Source organism: Strix aluco, chromosome 2 (assembly GCF_031877795.1).
Source record: "Strix aluco isolate bStrAlu1 chromosome 2, bStrAlu1.hap1, whole genome shotgun sequence".
Classification (NCBI taxonomy): Eukaryota; Metazoa; Chordata; class Aves; order Strigiformes; family Strigidae; genus Strix; species Strix aluco.
This window is the reverse complement of record NC_133932.1, coordinates 137,783,960-137,804,645: the sequence shown is the minus strand read 5'-3', so window position 1 is coordinate 137,804,645 and position 20,686 is coordinate 137,783,960. Positions and strand designations below refer to the sequence as shown.

At 52.9% G+C, this 20,686-nt stretch overlaps 4 protein-coding genes across 5 annotated transcripts in view; all 4 read left to right on the top strand.

Annotated features, from left to right (window-relative positions):
* Positions 1-345: 345 nt before the first annotated feature.
* On the top strand, positions 346-1,815 carry LOC141919989 (hemoglobin subunit beta-like). Its single transcript, XM_074816670.1, has 3 exons — positions 346-508; positions 623-845; positions 1,585-1,815. The coding sequence occupies exons 1-3, from the start codon at positions 417-419 to the stop codon at positions 1,711-1,713; spliced, it is 444 nt and encodes a 147-aa protein (XP_074672771.1). The 5' UTR covers positions 346-416; the 3' UTR covers positions 1,714-1,815.
* A 1,768-nt stretch (positions 1,816-3,583) lies between these two features.
* LOC141919988 (hemoglobin subunit beta) lies at positions 3,584-5,277 on the top strand. The gene is made up of 3 exons (XM_074816669.1): positions 3,584-3,772; positions 3,891-4,113; positions 5,037-5,277. Exons 1-3 carry the CDS (start codon positions 3,681-3,683, stop codon positions 5,163-5,165), a joined length of 444 nt encoding a protein of 147 aa, XP_074672770.1. The 5' UTR covers positions 3,584-3,680; the 3' UTR covers positions 5,166-5,277.
* A 121-nt stretch (positions 5,278-5,398) lies between these two features.
* LOC141919987 (hemoglobin subunit epsilon) lies at positions 5,399-10,508 on the top strand. Of its 2 annotated transcripts, none has more exons than XM_074816668.1 (3): positions 5,399-8,781; positions 8,900-9,122; positions 10,257-10,508. In XM_074816668.1, the coding sequence occupies exons 1-3, from the start codon at positions 8,690-8,692 to the stop codon at positions 10,383-10,385; spliced, it is 444 nt and encodes a 147-aa protein (XP_074672769.1). In that variant the 5' UTR covers positions 5,399-8,689; the 3' UTR covers positions 10,386-10,508. The 2 variants fall into 2 exon arrangements, with proteins under 2 accessions (XP_074672769.1, XP_074672768.1); XM_074816667.1 differs by lacking the exon at positions 10,257-10,508 and adding an exon at positions 9,778-10,003 and having other exon boundaries at positions 8,648-8,781.
* Positions 10,509-18,480: 7,972 nt separating this feature from the next.
* LOC141919986 (olfactory receptor 51E2-like) overlaps positions 18,481-20,686 on the top strand; it is a 43,800-nt gene continuing 41,594 nt past the window's right edge. The window contains 1 exon segment of the mRNA XM_074816666.1: positions 18,481-18,983. Coding sequence (XP_074672767.1) covers positions 18,481-18,983 — 503 coding nt within the window.

Below are 20,686 nucleotides of genomic sequence, written 5' to 3'. Positions count from 1 at the left end.
GAAAACACGGTCAAGGCAGAGACTGCAAACTCTTCAAATGTCACTGCCTGTCTTCTTGGGTCTGCCCCGCGTGTTCAGCCCCCAGCCTCCGGCTGCCTCTGTGGCACTGGGAGCCCACAGCCGTGCAGGCAGCTCCTCCTGCGCGTGGGGCTGCGGGTACAAGTGCATGGGTATGAGATGATGCTTGTCCACTCAAAGACGGAGGGGGGAAAGGGCCTCTTTTCCCCTTGGACAGCATCCAAAATTGCTATCTTTCCTTGTGCAGCCCAGCTCCCTCCCCAGCCCCAACCAATAGCTACGTGAACTGAGATTAGGACAAGCCGTTACTACTGTATAAAAATCCCTGGGGCAGACTGCGGCTCCACTTCCTCATCACTGTTCAGGGAAGCCCCAGGCAAACCCTCCTGTTTGACACCATGGTGCACTGGACAGCCGAAGAGAAGCAGCTCATCACCGGCCTCTGGGGCAAGGTCGATGTGGCCGCAATAGGTGCCGAGGCCCTGGCCAGGTAGGTCCCACTCCGGGGCATCTGCTCGGCTGCAGCCAGGATAGAGAAACCACTCCAATCACGGGAGCATTAACGCGTCTGGGTGTCTGCTTGTGTCCCTCCATCTCTCCCCAGGCTGCTGATCGTCTACCCCTGGACCCAGAGGTTCTTCGCTTCCTTCGGGAACCTCTCCAGCCCCACTGCCATCACTGGCAACCCCATGGTCCGCGCCCACGGCAAGAAAGTGCTCACCTCCTTCGGGGAAGCTGTCAAGAACCTGGACAACATCAAGAAATGTTTTGCTCAGCTGAGCAAACTCCACTGTGACAAGCTGCACGTGGACCCCGAGAACTTCAGGGTGAGCCGTGCTCAGAGTCCAGGCTCAGCTGGCCAGAGGTTTCTGTGCTCTGGGGAGGGATTTAGGATTCTCTGAGGTGTCTGACAGTTGGTGAAACCTGGAGAGAAACCCTGAGGCTGCCGGAGTCTGGGAGCCTGCTGAGGGCAGAGGCGGTTGGAGCAGAAGTGGGAGTGATGAGGCATATCTGGGGGGAATAAAGAGGAATTATGAGGCTGGGATCTGTGAGAGGAGGGACCCAGGCTGGCGAGGTGGATGGGGATGAAACGCAGATACATGCCAGGAGGAAGCAACGTTGTCTTGGAGCAGCAAGAGACCAGAAGGGAAGACACTGAGACGGGGTTTGGAGGGAAGAGCTGAGCTTGGCTGTGGTGGAGTGGTTAAACCAGGAGAGAAAATAAACACAGCCCCTTCAGCAGAAGGAGGGGATGGGAGCCAAGAGAAAGCAAGGGTGGGTGGGGGTATGAAAGGAAAGGATCAACCCAGTCGAAGCAGAGGGAGGCACAGGCAGGTATCTGGGGAGGAGGATCTGGCACATCCAGGTGTCCTGGTGAGTCCTGTCAGAGACACAACTGTGCAAGGAGCCTGGTGCTCTGCACAGGGCTGTGAGAAATCCGTTCCTTGCTTTGGGGTGAAGTCCCCAATAACCCGTGTCCACGCACAAACACCTGGGTGGTGCGATGGTGGGGAGGGAGGTGGGAGGCAGCACCGGGCTGACAGCTTCTCCTCCCTCTATTGCCAGCTCCTGGGTGACATCCTCATCATTGTCCTGGCTGCCCACTTTGGCAAGGACTTCAGCCCTGCCTGCCAGGCCGCCTGGCAGAAGATGGTCCGTGTGGTGGCCCACGCGCTGGCCCATGAGTACCACTGAGCCTCCTGCAAGCGTTCCTGCCCGGAGATGCTCCTGGAGAAACATCCTTTGGTTCTGCTGGTCTCTAATTGCCAAATAAACACCAACTGCTTCAGCCGTGAAGAGGTGTCTGCCTCTCTGTGGGAATGGGGTGCTGGGGAACGGGAGGGGAACGCTCACACATGCGGGGTGACACGAGCCACGGTCTTGTCTATGAATTCACATAAGTGAGACTTGTCTCAGCCGGAGAATCCAGGGAACATTCAAGACAAAACCCAAAGAAACACACTACGAAATACAAACAGAAATACTCCGGCGTTTTTTTGAGACACCAGGAAACATTGCTGGGTTTAATGTTTTAAGTCTTTCACAGATCAAGTGGAACAAAACTTTGTGAAAAACATGCAGTGGGAGGAGTGGCAGTGAGATTAGGTCCATTGTTTGTAACTTCCTTCATGGAAGGAAAAATGCTTTTTTTGGGTTTTTTTATCTAAATTATTATAATTCTCAGGTTATTAAAGTCATAATGTAATAGACACAATTATCTATTATGGTACAAAACATGCCAAGAATGGTAATTTCATGTACAGGAAGGACAGAATATCTGCTTTCACCCTACATCTAACTTTCCACAAGTAAAACAAAATTCCCTGCACAGCCTCCATGCCACGCAGAGGCCTGTGGCCTTCACCAGCCTTCTGTCCTCCTTTCAGGCTCATGGCATCCCCGCAGCACCGAGAGCAGCTCAGGGACACATTTGGGGCTTCTGGGTGGTGAATTCCCCTTATCAGGGAGAAGACGGAGTGAGCGGTTCCGGAGCAGATCCACCACAAACCCTGCAATGGAGAGCTGGGGAGCAGTGTCACCCCCAGGCTCCTTCAGCCAAGGCTGCCCCTGAAGTCAGCAGGCAGAGGAGACCCAGGGCAGCCACGGGAAATGGTGGCAGCCCGTGGCCCATGGCTAGTGCAAACACCTTGCTCCACAGTCATCCAGACCCCTCCGGAGCAGCCCAGGCCCACAAGCTCCCTGCATCCCACCCCAGCACCTCCAGCCCGCTCCGCTGGGAGCAGGAGACAAGGCTGCCTCTCCCACACTGCATCCTGCCTGTGAGAGACAAAAAACAGGCCTGTGAGAAACACAGACTGAGAAAAACTGAGAAAAATCCTTGTCTCCCTCATCTGAGCGGGACATGACACTGCCCTGTGTCCCCAGGGACCCCAGTACACCCAGTCTGCCCACTTCTCCTGGGGCCCTGGCGAGCTGACACCCTGCAGACAATTGCTGTGCCCTGTGTTATAACATTTCCCTTCCAGCCTTGCTTGACCCTCACTAACACTCTCTCTGAGACAGGAGCTCTTGCTCCCATGGTCTTCTTAGTGTTACCCTAAAATCAGCAAACTGTTAAAGAGCTGATGGGAAAGAACAGGGAGAACCCAAAGCCAGACAGGTCCTGCAAGAGGATGACAAAGAGAAACTGCTTGCACATGGCTGGTGCCTTCAGAGGGGTGACCCAACAGCCCCAGGTCTGACTCTTCTGCCTCGTCACCACGCAGTCCGCCGAGGTTTGTGCCATCCAAGGGGCACCAAGCCTTGCAGGGACCTTCCTCCGAGGGCCCACACGGGACTTGAGCGGTGCCGTGCTCGGACTTTGGAGATAAATGCCACCCTTCATCAGGGAGGTGCAGAGCTGGAAATCAAAGGCCGGGGGGAGGGCGGCTCGCCAGCCCGTCCCAGCGGTGCATCTGGGCATCTTGCCCTGGGGCCCCACCCTGATGCTGTGTCCCCTCCCCTGGGGTGCCAGGGCTGCGGGGCCCCCCCCTGGGGTGCCCAGCCAATGGAGGGGTGCACAGGGAAGAGGAGGGGCCCAGCGTAGTGTATAAAAATGGGGATGGGGAGAGCCACTCGCCAGTGTGCGATCCCCTCGGGAGCAAGAGCCGAGACTTCCTCTGTACCCGCCGGCAGCCACACGCCACCCTCCACCCGCCACCATGGTGCACTGGTCAGCTGAAGAGAAGCAGCTCATCACCGGCCTCTGGGGCAAGGTCAACGTGGCCGAATGCGGTGCCGAGGCCCTGGCCAGGTAGGTCCCGCTCCGGGGCATCTGTTCGGCTGCAGCCGGGATAGAGAAACTGTGGTGATTGCGTTTGGAAGCGTTAACGTGTCTGTGTGTCTGCTTGTGTCCCTCCGCCTCTCCCCAGGCTGCTGATCGTCTACCCCTGGACCCAGAGGTTCTTCGCTTCCTTTGGGAACCTCTCCAGCCCCACCGCCATCTCTGGCAACCCCATGGTCCGTGCCCACGGCAAGAAAGTGCTCACCTCCTTCGGGGATGCCGTCAAGAACCTGGACAACATCAAGAACACCTTCGCCCAGCTGTCCGAGCTGCACTGTGACAAGCTGCACGTGGACCCCGAGAACTTCAGGGTGAGCCGTGTTCCCCCCACTGCGTCCCTGCAGGCAGTTTCTCCCCCAGTCCCAAGCCCCAGCACGTGAGGGATTTACCCCAGACATGCCAGTGCAGGAGGAAGAGGAGCTGGTGGTTGGGGCGAGGGGGAGACATGGGAGAGGAACAGGGAGGGAAGGGACCACCCTGCAGCTTGGTGAGGAAGCATCGAAGGGGCTAAGGGGTGGAGGTTACGGGGAGGCCGTCTGATGGGTGCAAGCGAGGATGCACGGGAGACGGGAAGGCGGTGAGGAGGAGGTTTCAGTGCGGAAAGGGAAGGGGAGAGTAAAGCAAAAGCAGTTGTTGAGCAGGAAGGGGTTTGAGCCAAGGGGAAAACGAAGGAGCAAGAGGGAAGCTTGGCACGGAGGAGAAAGGTGAGTGAGGAGCAAGAGGTGGCAGCTAGATGCCAAAAGCAGAAGAGGAGTGGGACCTAGAGGGAGAGAAAACTTTGGCTCCCACATCCCTGCAGCTGAGAGTTTCCCAGAGGGGAAGAAACCCCGACATTTGCCACGGCGACTGGCAGAGTTCCTCCCCTGTCAGCACGAGCTCGTGCTCCTGCCAGGGCACGTTGCAGGGCTGAGTGCCGGCTCTGTGCTGCACGGCAGACGCTCAGCTTTGTCTTCTGCTCGGGAGAAACCCCCAAAGAAAGCCAGAAGGGAGAAAGAAAAATTTAATCAACAACATTTCTGGATAGTTTTTGGTTCCTCTTCCCCTAGCAGTAGCAGAACCTGAATCTTTAGAGCAAGGGCAGAGAACAGGTTTCAGGTACATCTTAAAAAGGACTCCAGGGAGATTTCTAAGCCTACAAACTGCCCGGGGTTTCCCTGGGTCTAATGCGAGTGCTTGTGTGGGGATTTGTGGGCTCCCGGGCACTGCTAACCCAAGTGTCCTCTTGTCCCCCCAGCTCCTGGGTGACATCCTGATCATCGTCCTGGCCGCCCACTTTGCCAAGGATTTCACTCCTGAATGCCAGGCTGCCTGGCAAAAGCTGGTCCGCGTGGTGGCCCACGCTCTGGCCCGCAAGTACCACTAAAGCATCAACAGGAAAACCCCGGCAGCATCCTCCAGCTGTGTGTCGTGCACTGTCTGACACGCTGTGCTGGAGCTGACAGCTTGTAACACCCAAATAAAGCTCATCTTGTGAAGTCTCCTCTGTGCTGTGTGTCCCTGAGAAGATGGAGGGGTTGGGGGGGACAGGGACCCGGGGCACTGACGGGTGGATCGGGGTGTAAGTTTGAGCAGGACGAGTGTTTGGCTCCCAGAAAATGCCACCTCCCTTCTTCATTCTGTATGTTTTTGGGGGGATTGTGTAGGATTTGCCTCTGCAAGTCATACTTAGCATTGGGTAGACACAGCCCTGCTCCCTCTGTGGTCACGCACAGGGAGGTTTGCTGTGAGGAACCAGACAATATTTTACTCTGAAACCTGCGTGTTTTCTTGCAGGCAAGGGGAACTTGGAGGATTCATATTTTTTAGAGAGGATAAATAAAGTGAAAACTCTAATCTACCCTGGCTCATTCCTGGCGTAAAGCCTGTAAGAAATGAGCTGACTCATACTGGCCAAGCAGCCAGCTGGGTGGGGGTAGGTTTTAGATAAACATTTTGCTATCAAGACCTGTCCAGACTTTGTTTATGCACTTCTTCTTCACCCTGTGCCGTCCATTCTGCAGTTATGGGGTCCCAACCCTGCTAACGGTGGTGACTACCAATAATTTTCAGGATGTATCAATCGTGGCTCTGTGCCCGCAGAGTGTTTTGGGTGTTTAACTGCAGGGCAGGACTCTCTGGTGCAGAGTTTGTTCTTGGCGTGGGAAGCACCGTCTGCCCCGTCTGAACGGAGCATGACACAGTAAAAGCTTAGCTGGAAGGACAGGCTTACTTTTTACAAGGAAAAAAGAGGGCATGGCTGTATATCCCGGGATCTCTGACAGCCTGTTTGTGCTGTGTCCAACCCCTGCTTCACCCACATTTGCAGACATCCCACTCTCTGCCCCTGAGCCACTCGAGGGTATTAAATAAATGCCCCTTCTCACACACATTACTCGAGGGAAGAGGCATTTTGTTTCTGGAGTCAGGGCAGACACTGAGAAGGTGAGAAGATGATTCGTAGTAAGTCAAAAAGTGGTTTCCTCCCTGCAGGGGGTCTGGGCAGGCACACAGTGTCTTGATCGGGTGTTCAGGGTCACAATAAAACAGATTCGTACATGATTTTTCATAGGTTTCATGACAGATATTCGTAGACATGACTGAGTTATTTGAACAAGTAGGTCTCCTCCTGCAAGTGGGGTTTTGGGGTAGAAACGAGCCGAGCAGAGCTCTCAGGTTAGACCCTACAGCAGGGCAGGGCTGGGCTCTTCCCAGTGCCAGGGTTCCTGCTGGGGTACCCCCTCCCAGGAGCAGGGACGAGGCTTTCCACCCCTGCACCCCCAGCAAACAGATCCTGTGGGGTGTCCTCTCCCTGTGCTGCTTCACCTGTCCCCATTTTGCCCCCATTTTGTCCCCCGTGTGATGGCAGAACGCCGGCGATGCCCAGTGCAGCCTGGCGCTGCCAGCACGGCGGGTCCCGGAGGGGCTGATAAGGTGGTGGAGGGGGTTGGCACTGGCACCATTCTGCCTGCACATTCCTTCCCCCAGGCATGCGCCCAGGAGTGCTTGGCTTCGTTCCTCATCATGCTCCAGCACACCAGCCCGCATGCACTGGATTTTCTTGAGAAAAGGCAAATGTAGGCAACTTGAATGAAGATTATTCATCCCTGTCCATTGGAAAAAAGTCTACATCTAAAGGGGGAAAGAGATATTATAAGGCCAAAAATGTCCCTCAGTGTTTTCTTGCTTTGTTTTCTTGTTTTCTTGTCTCACAGGTGATTAGTGACAGAACAAGAGGGAACGGCTTTAAACTGCAACACGGGAGGTTCAGACTGGGCATGAGGGAAAAATGTTTCCCAGCAAGAGTGGTCAGAGAGTGGAATAGGCTGCCCAGGGAGGGGGTGGAGTCCCCATCCCTGGGTGTGTTTAAGGGCCGTTTGGATGAGCTGTTGGGGGATGTGGGGTAGGGGACAACTTTGTAGAGTCGGGCTGAGGGTTGGACTCGATGATCCCGAGGGGCTTTTCCAACCTGAATGATTCGGTGATTCTATGATTTTAGTTTTTAATTTTCTTTCTTTTAATGGATTTTCCTTCCATTCCTGTATTTTCAGTAAAAGGTTAAGAAGGCAGGAGGTGGTCCATGGAGGAGAAAGGCAAGCCCTGATGTCTGGAGAGAATCCTGCTCAGCTCTTTACCTCTGCTGCAACCCAAACACCCCACCTCTTACCCCATCACTAGTCCACCAAGACCCAGTGCCTCTTATTCAGCCCGATCCAACTCCTGTGGAAAAGCACAGGAGGATGGGGGATTGCCCCAGGTGCCTTGGGATCAGGCTCAAAGCCCCTGTGTTTGCAGTAGGGACAGTGTTTCTTGGGGGTTTACGCAGCAAATAAAAGAGGAGATTCCCCCCCCCCCCCCATGCAAGGGTGTTGCTGCTGGTGAGGGTGCATCACCCCTGCTGTGCTCGGGGGTGTCCTGGGGGGACAATTCACACGAAGCCCAAACATCTGCCCCTGCCAGAGGAGGCTGGGCACAGCCTGGCTGAACGTGGGGGAAAATGTGAAATATGGCAACCTTGGCAGGGCAGGATCGGGAGGGAAATGCCTTGGGCTCCCCCCGGGGCTGGGCATCCCTGAGATGAGCTTTTGCTGTGTTTTGCACCCACAGCAGATCCTGCAGTGGCAAACCTTGTGCTCAACAGCCATTTCACCTGCCCTTTATGGATGTGGATGGAGGCAGAAAAAGGATGAAAGGGGTGATGCTGTTTGATCCTCCCTGTCCAGCAGCGCTGCGTCTGGCTGGTCCTCCTACATCTGAGGGGACAACATTTGGGTGAGCTTCTTCCTGCTCCAGAAGGGACAAGTGAACCAAGTGGGTCAAGTTGTGTTACAGGAGGACAAGAGGGTTAATGCAGGTTTCAGCTGCAAAGCCTGAGCATCCTCTGAACACCTCCAGCATTGCCCACAGCTCCCAGGGGTGCCAGAAGACTGGTGTGGCAAACCCCTCTGAGCTGCTCTGCATTTTGGCAGGGACTCTCCTCATTTCGCTGATAGAGGCTGAGGCAAGGAGCTGTAAAGCACCTGGGAGAGGCCATGCGCAGGGCTCACACCCCACTGAGTCCCGTGCGCACGTGAAATCCTGTTGGACTGTTGCACCATGGCTTGGGCAGCCCTTTCTCTGCCAAGGGGCCCACGTCTGGTAGGTGAGATGGAGAACTGCCTGCACAGAGGGGAAGGGACAAAGCTCTTGAGCTCAGGATAACCAGAGGCCCCTTCTCAGCGTGCCACACCCTGGCCACCCCCTTCTGCTCCCCCGCTGGTGGGGACCCCCCCGCCGGCCCCAGCCAATGACCCCCCCTGCGCAGGACGGGGAGGAGCTGCTGGCAGGGAATAAAAGCCTCCGTGGGGTCCGCAGCTCAGCTACGGGGTCTGTGTCCTCCTGCGACGCCGAGCAAAGCCTCCACCCGCCACCATGGTGCACTGGACAGCCGAGGAGAAGCAGCTCATCGCCAGCATCTGGGGCAAGGTCAACGTGGAGGAATGCGGTGCCGAGGCCCTGGCCAGGTAGGTCCCGCTCCGGGGCATCTGCTTGGCTGCAGCCGGGATAGAGAAACTGTGGTGATTGCATTTGGAAGCGTTAACGTGTCTGTGTGTCTGCTTGTGTCCCTCTGCCTCTCCCCAGGCTGCTGATCGTCTACCCCTGGACCCAGAGGTTCTTCTCTTCCTTCGGGAACCTCTCCAGCCCCACCGCCATCATCGGCAACCCCAAGGTCCGCGCCCACGGCAGGAAAGTGCTCACCTCCTTCGGGGATGCCGTCAAGAACCTGGATAACATTAAGGCGACCTTCTCCAAGCTGTCCGAGCTGCACTGCGAGAAGCTGCATGTGGACCCCGAGAACTTCAGGGTGAGCCATGTTTGCAGACCCAGCCCCTTCCCTGTGTCATGTGAGGAAAGTCAGATTTTGCTTTGAAACTGGGGTTTTGCCCCCCAAAACGCCGCCAAGGGGCACTTTCTTTGGCTGGTGGAGGCAGAGTCCCTGTGTAGCACCCAAGCGAGATGGCAGCTCGTGCAGGACTGTTTGCAAGAGTGTGGGTGACTTTCACACTAAAAAGTCCCATTTTTAGTACCAGCACAGCAAGGAGGAGGAGATGGTGTTGGGAAATTGTTACCTGAAGGAGATCTGGTTGGGGGCAAAAGAGACAAACCCAGGGGAAGGTGCAGCGTGGCTGGAGGAGGAAGAGGCAGAGGGAAGCCAAGGGGAGCATTTGAGGAAATCATAGGTCCTGTAGCAAGATAAGCAGCTGGTGTGCTCGAAAACCACAGAGCAGGTTTCTGCCTTGTCCAGCACGGGCTGCCTGTCTGGACGGGACACTTCCCCCTCCTCCAATACTTTTCAGTAAAAATGGATCATTTCCTTCATTTACATCTAAACAGAAAAAAGAAAAAAGCCCACAGCATTCTGCAGGGTGGCTCTCAGGCCAAATTGCTTTAGCATCCCCAAAATGGGGGGATATAATTTCAACATTCTTTCTTTCATTATTTCTTTTTTTTTTTTTAAGAATGAAGCAAACATTGTTTCCCTCAAACCCAGAGCTTTCTATGGGAAGACAGAATTTTGTTGTAACAGTCCCAGGGAACGGGGAGTGAGTCAGTGCCCACCGTAACCAGCCCTGCAGCCCCAGAGCCACTCAGATGAGGCAGGGGCCTGAGGAGGAGGAGTGTGCAGCATGTGAAAGTCCTTTCAGGAGGGGAATTCAGGGAGAAGTCAGGAGAAAGGAAACGCAGTGTGTGGGTTGCAGGGTGGTGTCTGGGTGGGGGACGGGAAGGAGAGGGACCAGAGGGAAGTCTGCACCAGGAAAATCAGGGAGACAGAGAGCTTGCATAAAGGAAGAAGCTGTTTAGAGCTGAAGAGGTGGCAGAGCGCAGAGCCTTCTTCGAGAGGTTGGGGGTCCCCCAGCTCAGCCCCAGCTCTGTGGTCTGCCGCGGCACAACGGTTCAAGCAGCGCTAACCCTGTCTGTTTTCCTCTTTCTCCTCTAGCTCCTTGGAGACATCCTAATCATTGTCCTGGCTTCCCACTTCGCCAGGGATTTCACCCCCGCTTGCCAGTTTGCCTGGCAAAAGCTGGTCAGTGTTGTGGCTCACGCCCTGGCCCGCAAGTACCACTGAGCACCCTGGGCCCGGCCGCGCGAGGACAAGTCCCCACTTCGCCACTCTGAGCGCAAGGAGATGCCCTTTGGGTATCGACGGGCTGTAACCACCCAATAAATGCCTCCCAGCACCACGTCTGCAGAGCCTGACTGTCTCCGTGCTGGGGAGGGAGGGGGGCCGGGGGGCAATGCCTGTGGGTATATTTCTTGTTTCTAAGCGCTGCTGCAGACAGAGTTTCCTCAACTCCACAGTGCTCTCTCATGTGCACTCCCTACCAGTGCGTGCACGGGGGCTGCGGAGAGAAAACTCACGCAAAGGGCCCTGACACCCGGGCATGTTTCAGGGAGGGTCGTAGGAACGATGAGGGATTGCAAAGAACCCTCATCTGTTCTCCTGTCTCTACATTAATGGGAAATAGGGCGAAGGCACCACTACCCAGGGCACAGAGTTCCCAGCCTGGCCCTTGCTGCACTTGGGGAGCTGGCACCTACCTTGCCCTGCTCTAGGGCTGGGGGGGCACCATCTGCTTTTAGAGCAGCTGATACAGGAGAAAACCTTTGAACTCTGACTCTTGGGAGGTTCAGGAGATGTCCCTTCTTCTCACCTGCCCCAACAGGAGACACTGCTTCCCCAAGGGGCATTTGTCATCCTGATGCACAGAGCAGAGCCTCATCTCCAGGCACCCACGGTCCCAAAGAGCCCCCTCTCCCCAGGCTGAGGGCGTTCAGTTCCAACCTCACCCACCGAACAAATCCCACCACACTAAGTGGTATCGGGGCTTTGCTGTGTCCGGCCCTCCTCCTCCCATCCGAGGGGCCTTCATGGTGCATGGGGCGAGGCTGTTGGTCAGGCTGCGTTATTCGTTCATTGGGACAAAGGTGACAAGTTCAATTTTTTTTAGCTATTTTATTATCTAACACAGGAAAAAACATAGAAATGGTAAGGGCTGTGTTTATCTTACTCTTAAATCTTGTCTTAAACCAAGACTGGAGACTCCTTGCACAAGGGGGCTGACAACCAGTGCTGCTTACAGCATCTGGCACAGCAGAGTCTGATGGAAGTTTCTGGAGTTACCAGGGAGAACACAGCTGGTTTGGGTCATAATCTTTGAAAACATCCCCTCACCTCACCTGGGTTCAGCAGGTGCCAGATCTGCAGGTTTTGGTACAGAGAATAGTGCAGCTCCTGGAAAGTCTGTGCAGCCAACAGCAGTGCAGCCAATGCACCGGCCCTGCTTTGAGCGGGGCATCAGTCAAGAACTCCTGGAGTGCCCAAACTATCCTGTGGTTCTGCAGTCTGCAAGGCATCTGCTTGCTCTTCTTACCTACGGCTTGTTTTGAAGGGGCCCATAAAGAAACAAGTTGATGGTGCCTTTATAAATCTGCTTTGGGTGCTGTAAAGGACAGGATTGGAGATGGGTGCGAGGAGGTGTGGATGGGGTGCCATCAGGGTGTGGAAGATGGGGGTGCCTCTTTCCCAGATCCGTGCAGGATGGGCTAGCCAAGTTCTGGGATGAAGAAGACTGAGACTGCACAACCTTCAGGCCCTTGTTCTTGGAGGCAATGCTGAGAGATGTCATGAGGACCACGATGGAGTACAACAAAATGGAGATCTGAACCCACGGTGAAGGAAATGAGGTCTGGGGCACAGATGCTGTTGAACGCCACCTCTCTGAGGGCAGCCAGGTCGCTGGGGTATGAGACAAAGGGGATGGGACACCCTTGTCCCATCTCTGTCACCAGGCAGCCAGAGGAGAGGGAGGACCTGGGTACAATCAGGACTATGCTCCTCTGTGGGTGCATTGACCCTATTTTGTCTGCCTTTATGCCTGCTGGCATGGTCATACAGCTCTGTGGGGGGCAGAGGGCCACCAGCCTGGTGAGGGGCATGGCAAAAAGCACCGTTGACTCCTGAAAGGTGAGGGAGCAGATCAGGAAGAGCTGAGACACGCCGGGGTACAGGCTAATCGCTGTGAGCAAGGACTGCAGCACTCCTGGCACGGTAGAGAGACACAACCCAAGGTTGGTGAGGGCCAACACCGAGGGGACATGATGCAGGGCTGGTGGAGGCTTTGGTTCTGCTTTTCTAGCATAGAGAATAACACAATTTCCAATGGCCGTTGTGAGATGAACAGAAAAAAAATGAGGTGGAAATCTGGGGTAGGATGTCCTTCACACCCAGGGAATGTGGTTAGCAGAAAGGCTGTGACCACGAGGCTGGTCCAGTGCTCACCCCCATGAGGTGCTCTTGGTGTCCTCTCACTTTGGAATTGCAGTCTGTGCAGCCCAGGTTTGGTTCAGGTCTAGTTTAGGAATGATAGAAACCTCCCAAATCCCTACAAATTGCATCATGAAGCCCTGAACTGATGGGAAGCTCACACGAGCAGGTTGATGGATTGTTCTCCTCTTTCATGGCAGAGTCTCTCAAACCAGAGGCAGCAGGTTTCCACAGCAAACCTCTGATGAATGAGCACACCACGTTGCTTCGGAAAGAAAGGAAGGGAATTTCCACAACAACAGCACAGAATAATAACTGAATAGATTTCATGAGAGGATGATTGCTTCTTGTGAAGATTGGTAGGAAAAGGCATCAGTAAATAACGTTAAATTATATAAATCAGAAAACAGTTGTGATCTGTGGTTGCTCTTCCTCAGCCATCGGGAGATGCCACCTTTCCTCCCAGAGCCTGCCCTCCGGCAGATCCACCGTGAAAATGGAGTCCCCAGCTGTGCAAATGGGGGGATGGAAGATAAAACTTCTTATTTATCTCATCATAGACATTGTTTGCAGGTGTTAAGAAAAAGAATCAGTCAAATATCAGTGCTAGGATAATTAACGGAGTCTGTGCAATGAAAAATGTGGTGGTGGGTTCTGTGCTTATGGGAGAAGCATTCGTGTTTTCTTACGGTGAAACCCTCTTGTTAACTGCTGTGGCATATTGCCTGGAAATGGAACCTTAAAAACTCCTGCTTAAAAATATAACAAATTAATCAAACTCCAGAGCCTTTTAAGGAATTCTTATTCGACGTTTAATGTCAGTCTAAGAAGCAGGCTAACCAGAGGACTATCAGGTAAAATTATTTTTATCTGTCCTGATCCCCACGCTTATCAAAATAACAGGAGCAGAAAAAAAAAACCAAACAGTTCTCTTCACTTAGCATAAGCCAAAAATACTCTTTAAGTGGCTCTGTGCTGCCCCTCCTGGGGTTATGTATAGTGTAAGGCACGATTTCATAGCTCTAGAGGGAATTCTCTGTCAGGAACGTCAGCATAACAGAGCATTTCAGAAGACAGGTCTTACAGCTGGTGGGATTGGGATGTAATCACAACAAAATTCAGCCATCCATGTGATATGTTTGTTGTGTTTTCCCACACTACTTGAAATGAGGGTGAATGGTAATGTACTTGTTCTGATTTAGCAAAAGATGCTTTATTGCTTTTGAGAAGTAAATAAAGACGTTGTTTTCTCCAAGAAACAGTATGGAAATAGCCAAGCTACCTAATGGCTCCATGCTCCTGCAGCAACCATTTCTGGTAGTTTTTCACACTGCACATTACATTATAGAGATATTTGGACAGAAAATCTATCTGCCTGTGAAACACGGGGGATCCTTTTCAGCTTGCCAAGCCCGTAAGAGAGGGCTTAAGCTATAGGGCCACAAGCAATCCCGTGGGTGAGGCTGGAGGGCTGTGCCAGCTCTGCTGGCTGTTTTCCAGGAGCCACGTTGTGCAAGGACTGGCTGGGAACAGGACCACAACTTTTTTCCTGTGTCACTAGCAAATTATGATGTCATGGCAACTGCAGTACTACAGCAAAAAACCTCAAGCAATACCATTTGGATATGAACAGATTTTTGATCCATCCCCTTTGGTAACTTTGCAGAAACAAAGGTTTGAAACTGCAGAATGATTTATCATAGCTGATCTGCCTCATCTTTTCTTTCTTCCTCCCCCTCACCTCCTCCCACCTCTGCTCAGTGCCCTTACAGCCCAAATTCTCTTCAATAAGAGAACCAGACATGTGCTCGTTTTCCATCCCAAACCAGAAATGACAGGGATAATGTTTCTGAGATGATGATGAGTTTCTCTTTTGTATCCGAAAGACTCATCTGGCTAGAAGTGAAGGAGTTTTCACTGTCTGGCACAAAGTGAACTCAGAAACCAAATTTTGTTGTTGCTGGCAGCCTTTTATCATGTGTCCTTCCATCTTTCTTTGCTCAGGCTAAACGACCGCTGCTGTGCACACAGGTCCCCACGCTCCACTCCACAGAAATTAAGAATTCCTGTGCTAGAGACCCATGTATTCACTACGCAGTAACAAGCACCATGGTAATTAATGTGATTAGATAAACCCACACTATCCAACCGCAGCGGCTGGCAGATGTTGGAGAAGCCCCACCATTGTGTGAGTGACAGGGAGGGCACGCTGGCCCCCAGAAAGCAGAGCGCCGTCTCACCGCAGGGCATGTTCCCTCCTTTTACCTGACAGACCACAAACAGAAGAACCATCTTCTGGAGACTACACAGCTTCACCGCAGGGTTGCAGAGTGATGATTAAGCTTGCCCAAAGCCTGCTGTGGTGCTCAGCCACCTGTCCCTCCGGCTCTGCAGCTCTGACCAGCATTTCATACACATTTTATGATCCTTGTGTTTGGTCTTGCAGCGTTCACCCCTGTGCTGCCTCGAGCAGCTCCAGGTACGAAGGGCAGTACCATCACCTTCCTGGACCATAGTTGGTTGGAATTTCGTGGCCCCAGCCGCCACAGCAGGTCCCATCTGACTGTTGCTGCTGCTGAGATTTCACACAGGCATTATAAAAACACATTCCTCTGCATGTGAAACACTCAGGCAGGAGCATGGTTCCCTGTCCCTCTGCATCTTCCTCCTAGGCCTTCAGCCAAACAGAGGTAAGGGCATCTGAAGGGTCAATGCACTTCCATGCCAGCCTTGCTTCATCAGTCATGTTTTAATTTTGGGTGGGTCATTTTCCATTCAGATTTTGTGATAAGGGGTAGCTTAAGTTCACAGCTGGCTTGTTTATCTATCACTGTGCATTCCTGCAGCTGTTTCATGCTATCCATCCATCCATCCATCCATCCATCTGTCATCCATCCATCCATCCATCCATCCATCCATCCTCCATCCATCCATCCATCCATCCATCCATCCATCTGTCATCCATCCATCCACTCACCCATCCATCCATCCTCCATCCATCCATCCATCCATTCACCCATCCATCATCCATCCATCATCCATCCATCCATCCATCCATCCATCCATCCATCCATCCATTCATCTTCTTCTGTTGGGTTTAACCCCACCGATGTTCAGCAAATGCCCCCCCTTCCTCCTTGCCCCAGTTTTGTTACTGAGCACGATGCCATGTGGTATGGAACACGTCTTTGCTCAGCCAGGGTCCTGGCTGTGTCCCCTCTCAAGTCCCTGTGTACCTCCAGCCTACTCGCTGGTGGGGCAGGGTGAGCAACAGAAGAGACCCTGGTGCTGTGTAAGTGCTGTTCAGAAATAAATCGAACATCAGTGTTTTCTCAGCACTGTTTTGGTCACAAATCCACTACAGCTTATGAGCTAGTATGAAGAAAATTAACTCTATCCCAGTCAAAATCAGCACACCCTCCAAAACCGTCACCTCGCCCCCCCAGGCATCTATTCCAGCCCACCCCTTGGCTGCCTGTTTCCCTCTCCATCTATCCACACCCATCTCCATCATCTATCCTGATTTCTTCCCCATCACACTGTCTCCTCTTGGTGTTTTCCACAGCCCGGGTGCCTCTTGCTGCAATCAGGGACCCTGCAGGGATGCAACTGCTGAGTCGTGGAGGAGGGAGGGGGCATTTCTAACGAGAGTAACAGCCAGCGCTGTAACAGCATATTTCAGACAGGAGTTAAAGCCCCGAAGTCAAGCTTTAAGAGCTGTGTTTTCTCATGGGGTCTTTCACAAAACACAGATTATACCCCATCTGCTGATGGGATGATGTTTTGCTCCTGCCTCTGAAGTGGTTGGTGCTGAGCACACTCGGAGGTGGCGAACCAGTTCCTCTGGTCCGTATTCAGCGAGAGCCTGACAGATGGTGCGATGAGGCGCGACCGAGCAGGATCGCGCTGTGGCGACAGGCTCCGTGTTCATCCTTCTGGGCAGAAACTGAGCATCCACTGGCGGCAGAGCGCCCACTCCTCCCCCGTGGCACAGCACCCAGCTGGGCTGTGGAAATTCTTCCTTTCCCTGTGTGCAGACACGTTGCTTACATGTCTCGACAAGGACAAGAATAAAAGGAGGATGGGAGGAGCAGGCCAGGAATATTCCTTCCTCAGCCTCGCTGCGGAGCAGTCAAGGTGAACAGCTTTGTGGAGGGGCACTGGGGGGGCAGGATGCTCTCCTCCACAGGTGGAGGGTGGGACTTTTCCCGGTTTAATGAATATTTACCCAGCCCAGAATAGTTGAGGATGCACAGAGTGAACAAAGCAATCTTTTTTATTTCTGTGGGACATCCAAAGCACATTTACAGATGATGAGGATAAGGCGCACGTTCAAGTCTGTACACCCAGATTCAAATACTTAAATCCATATTTTCACGTTGAAGATAATTAGAGCACCCTGGAAAGCTGTCTGCTAATTTAACTTATCAAGCTAATTATTTAACTAGCAAAGTAGAAAGTGGAGGCACAGATGTCTGGAGCTTTGTCTGAGAACTGGGGCACTTGGAAATAGACTCATTCCATTTTTCGTGGCTAAACTAATGAGTTTAGCCGCATGCCCTCCAATTAAACAATGCCCTGTTCCCTGTTTACACAGGCAGATGGAGCGTGAATTCCTTCAGTGCTGAGGGCTGGAAAAGTTCAACTTCTTCCACATCAGCCACTGCAGCCCCTGGAAAGAGCAGCAGACAAGCTAGGCAAATTAGCATAAGTTAGAAGAGCATTTTATAACTTTTTTTAATATTTTTTACTTACAACCCCAAAAGTTACCATCCCTGTATTCAAAGCTTAAGCCCTTTAAGCAGAGGTTTTCTTTTATGCTTTGTATTTCACACAGCAGTGTATTTCCCTGAGGTATCTGTGGGCTGTGGATTGGAAGCTCTTGGTTGACAGTTCTGTAGAAGAAATGAGAGCTGGGTTTGTGTACACATTGCTTAATTCTACCCATAACTGTTAGCTGTAATAACACACTCCTGCTAAGAATTATAGTTGTTGTGTATATTACTAACGCACATATCGACTGAAATACGTGTCGCTTTGAATAGCTTGATGGGCTGTCAGTAAGAACTGTAGTAATGGCAACAGCAATTAGAATAGTAAATAATCTGTGAAGTGAAGGGAAATGATAATGTTCTAAACTTGCCAATGCCACGGTCCAAACTCAGCAGCTGGGCAAGGGGTGGTGGTTTGCAGAGCTCCAGACAGGGCATCCTGCACAGGGGCAGGGATGGAAATCTGAAAATCCAGCGAGCAAGCTGAGGGAGCTGACTGGGCAGACTGGTACCTGTGAGCAAGGACATACAGACAAGAGCCTGGAGGGGCAACGGGCATCCCAGGCCTGCTGTGACAGCCCCCGGGCAAGGGGAGGGCTGCCCAGAGGAGTGAGGATGGTGAGAGGGACCATCGTCCCCCCACAGTGTCCCACATGGGAGTGCGTGGGGTGAGGTTGCATGCTTCAGAGCCTGAGAGCAGGGGTGTGAGAAAGGCCAGGGGGCAACGGGAAGGGCTGCAAACCCAATGTAGGGAGCTGGAGAGGGACCCACAGGGAAGCAGAACTGAGTGCCGGGAAAGGATGGCAGTGCTGCTTACAGCAGCTGAGAGAAGAGGCTGCAGCAATGTCCTGGGAGGGATGTAGCCCTGGTGCAATAAATGATGTTATTATTGACTTTACAGGCGAGGAGCCCGGGGAAAATAAAGCAGAAGAAAGGACTGAACTGGCACTGTCCTCATCTCTGCCCTGGCACATCTTCAAGGAGGAGAAAAGAAATGAGATCTGCACACCGAGACACCAGGCTGTTCATTTTTATTGCCCTGCGAAATCTAATACTGCGTTACCTTTGAACTGCTAATGAAAAGGGACTTTTTTATGGCAGGGAGGGCGTCAGCGTGCAGCAGCATGTCCCCAAGGAACAGCAGCTGTGCCCTGGCTTCCCTGCTGACCGGCATTCCCGGGATGGCTCCTTTCCACCGCTGGCTTTTCTTCCCTTGCTGTCTGATGTATCTCGTCACAGTGCTGGGAAATGGCACCATCCTGCTCATGGTGAGAGTGAATCGAAGGCTCCACCAGCCCCTGTGCTACTTACTTTTGGTGCTGGTTGCAGTGGACCTGGGCCTGGCTCTGCCCACCTTGCCCACAGCATTGCGCGTCTTCTGGTTTGGCACTGGAGAGGGCAGCTTCCCGGTCTGCCTCACCCAGATGTTCTACATCCGTGCCTTCTCCTTCATGGAGCCCTCAGTGCTCCTGGCCATGGCCTTTGATCGCTATGTGGCCATCTGCTGCCTGCTGAGATACTCCTCACCCTCACCAGCGCCAGGATTGCAAAGATTGGGCTGGGGATGGTCTGTGACTCTGACGCTGCTCCCGCTCATCTGCCTGCTCCCACGGTTGCCATTCTGTAGGTCCCACGTGCTGTCCCACTCCTATTGCCTGCACGGCTGGCATGCACAGACTCCACCTGAACAGCCTCTATGTCCTAATCCTGGTGCTGTTCATGACCCCAGACGCAGTGCTCATCACCTTGTCCTACGCCATGATCGTTAAGGCCGTGGTGGGTACCACCTCCAGAGAGGAGCAGACCAAAGCCCTCAACACTTGCATCTCTCACGTGTGTGCTGTCCTCAACTTCTACGTCCCCATGGTCGGCCTGTCCATTATACACCGGTACGGGAAGAATGCTGCACCCCTCAGCCACAACATCTACCTTTGTGTCCCGCCTGTGTTGAACCTCATCATCTACAGCATGAAAAACAAGCCCATTTGCAAAGGCCTCCTCAGGCTCCTGTGTCAAAGACTGGCCTGGCCTGGCCATGGCCAGCAGCCCAGGAGTCACTGAGAATCTTGCCTACATGAAATGCCCATAAAAGGTGACAGGTCGAACATAAGCAGGAATTTAAGAGAAAGAGACCTTAATGGGAAGAGGACCTTACAAAGGATGCTCTAACTGTCAGCGGAACACCCTAAATGCATTAAAAGCAGGAATCCAGCTAGGAAACAGGGCAACCACTTGGTGGCCAAGGGTGAGAAGCAGACTCAGGGGTGATCAGGCCATAGCAGAGAAGCTCAGTGAATTCTCTGCATCAGATTCCTACACTTCTACACTTTCACACTGTTGTCATGGCAAATGGATCAGAGGATCTTGATCTGTTCAAAGTAAATATGGAGGAGGGGTTGCATCAAAGAAATGTCAGTTAAATAGCACTAACTCACGGGACCAGATGTCATTCACCTGAGAGTCTGGAAGGAGCTCAGGGCTGAAGCTGACGATGCTGGGCAAGGGGCATCACTATTGCAAATGGTCACGGTGCTGCAGGGCGGATCAGCCTGTCAACTCCACCTGCAAAAGGGGCTCCATGGGGTTCCTGGGACCTGCTGGCTGGTGGGACTGGAGAGGCTCTGATAAAGAATAAAGTCACCAAGCATATGGGCAAACACATATGGGTAAAGCTCTTGCAGAGTCAGCCAGGCTGCTGCAAGGGGCAGTCTGGAAGTCTGCTGGACTTCTGAGAGAGTGGGTCCAGCCGGAGAGATCCCGTGGCTGTAACACACACGGATGCCCAAAAGCCTTTGACTAAATGCTTTTAATGAAATTCATTTGTAGGGGGATTGGAGGAAACCCTCTTCTAGGGATGGAAGTCGGTTACGGTAAGAGTAGGTCATTTGCAGTGCAGAGGAGAGTCAGCAGTGGCCTCCCCAAGGGATCTCTGCTGGGACTCGTTTTATTCCGCACTCTCATCAGTGCCCTGGACAAGGGAGGGCACAGGGAACTCTCAGAGCTTGCAGATGACACTAGGTCAGCCACTGGACTGATAGCAATGCTCTTCTCTGTTTTTATAAGATTGTTAGAACTTTAATTGCAACAACAATAAATTCTTGGCTCCACACAGGAGGTGTGCTTCCTTCTGCTGTAACAAGCATTTGAGTGTAGCACAGCCCCAACACACACACACAACCACTACGAGACGTGGTAACACCTGAACGGGGTAGGATGTTGTTTGGAACATGAGGCCCACAGAAGTGGCTCTCAAAGCACGGAGTCTGAAGAGGCTGCATGGTGGTGGGGATATGTAATATATCTGTTGACAGGTCTCCTGGGCTGCCGTGG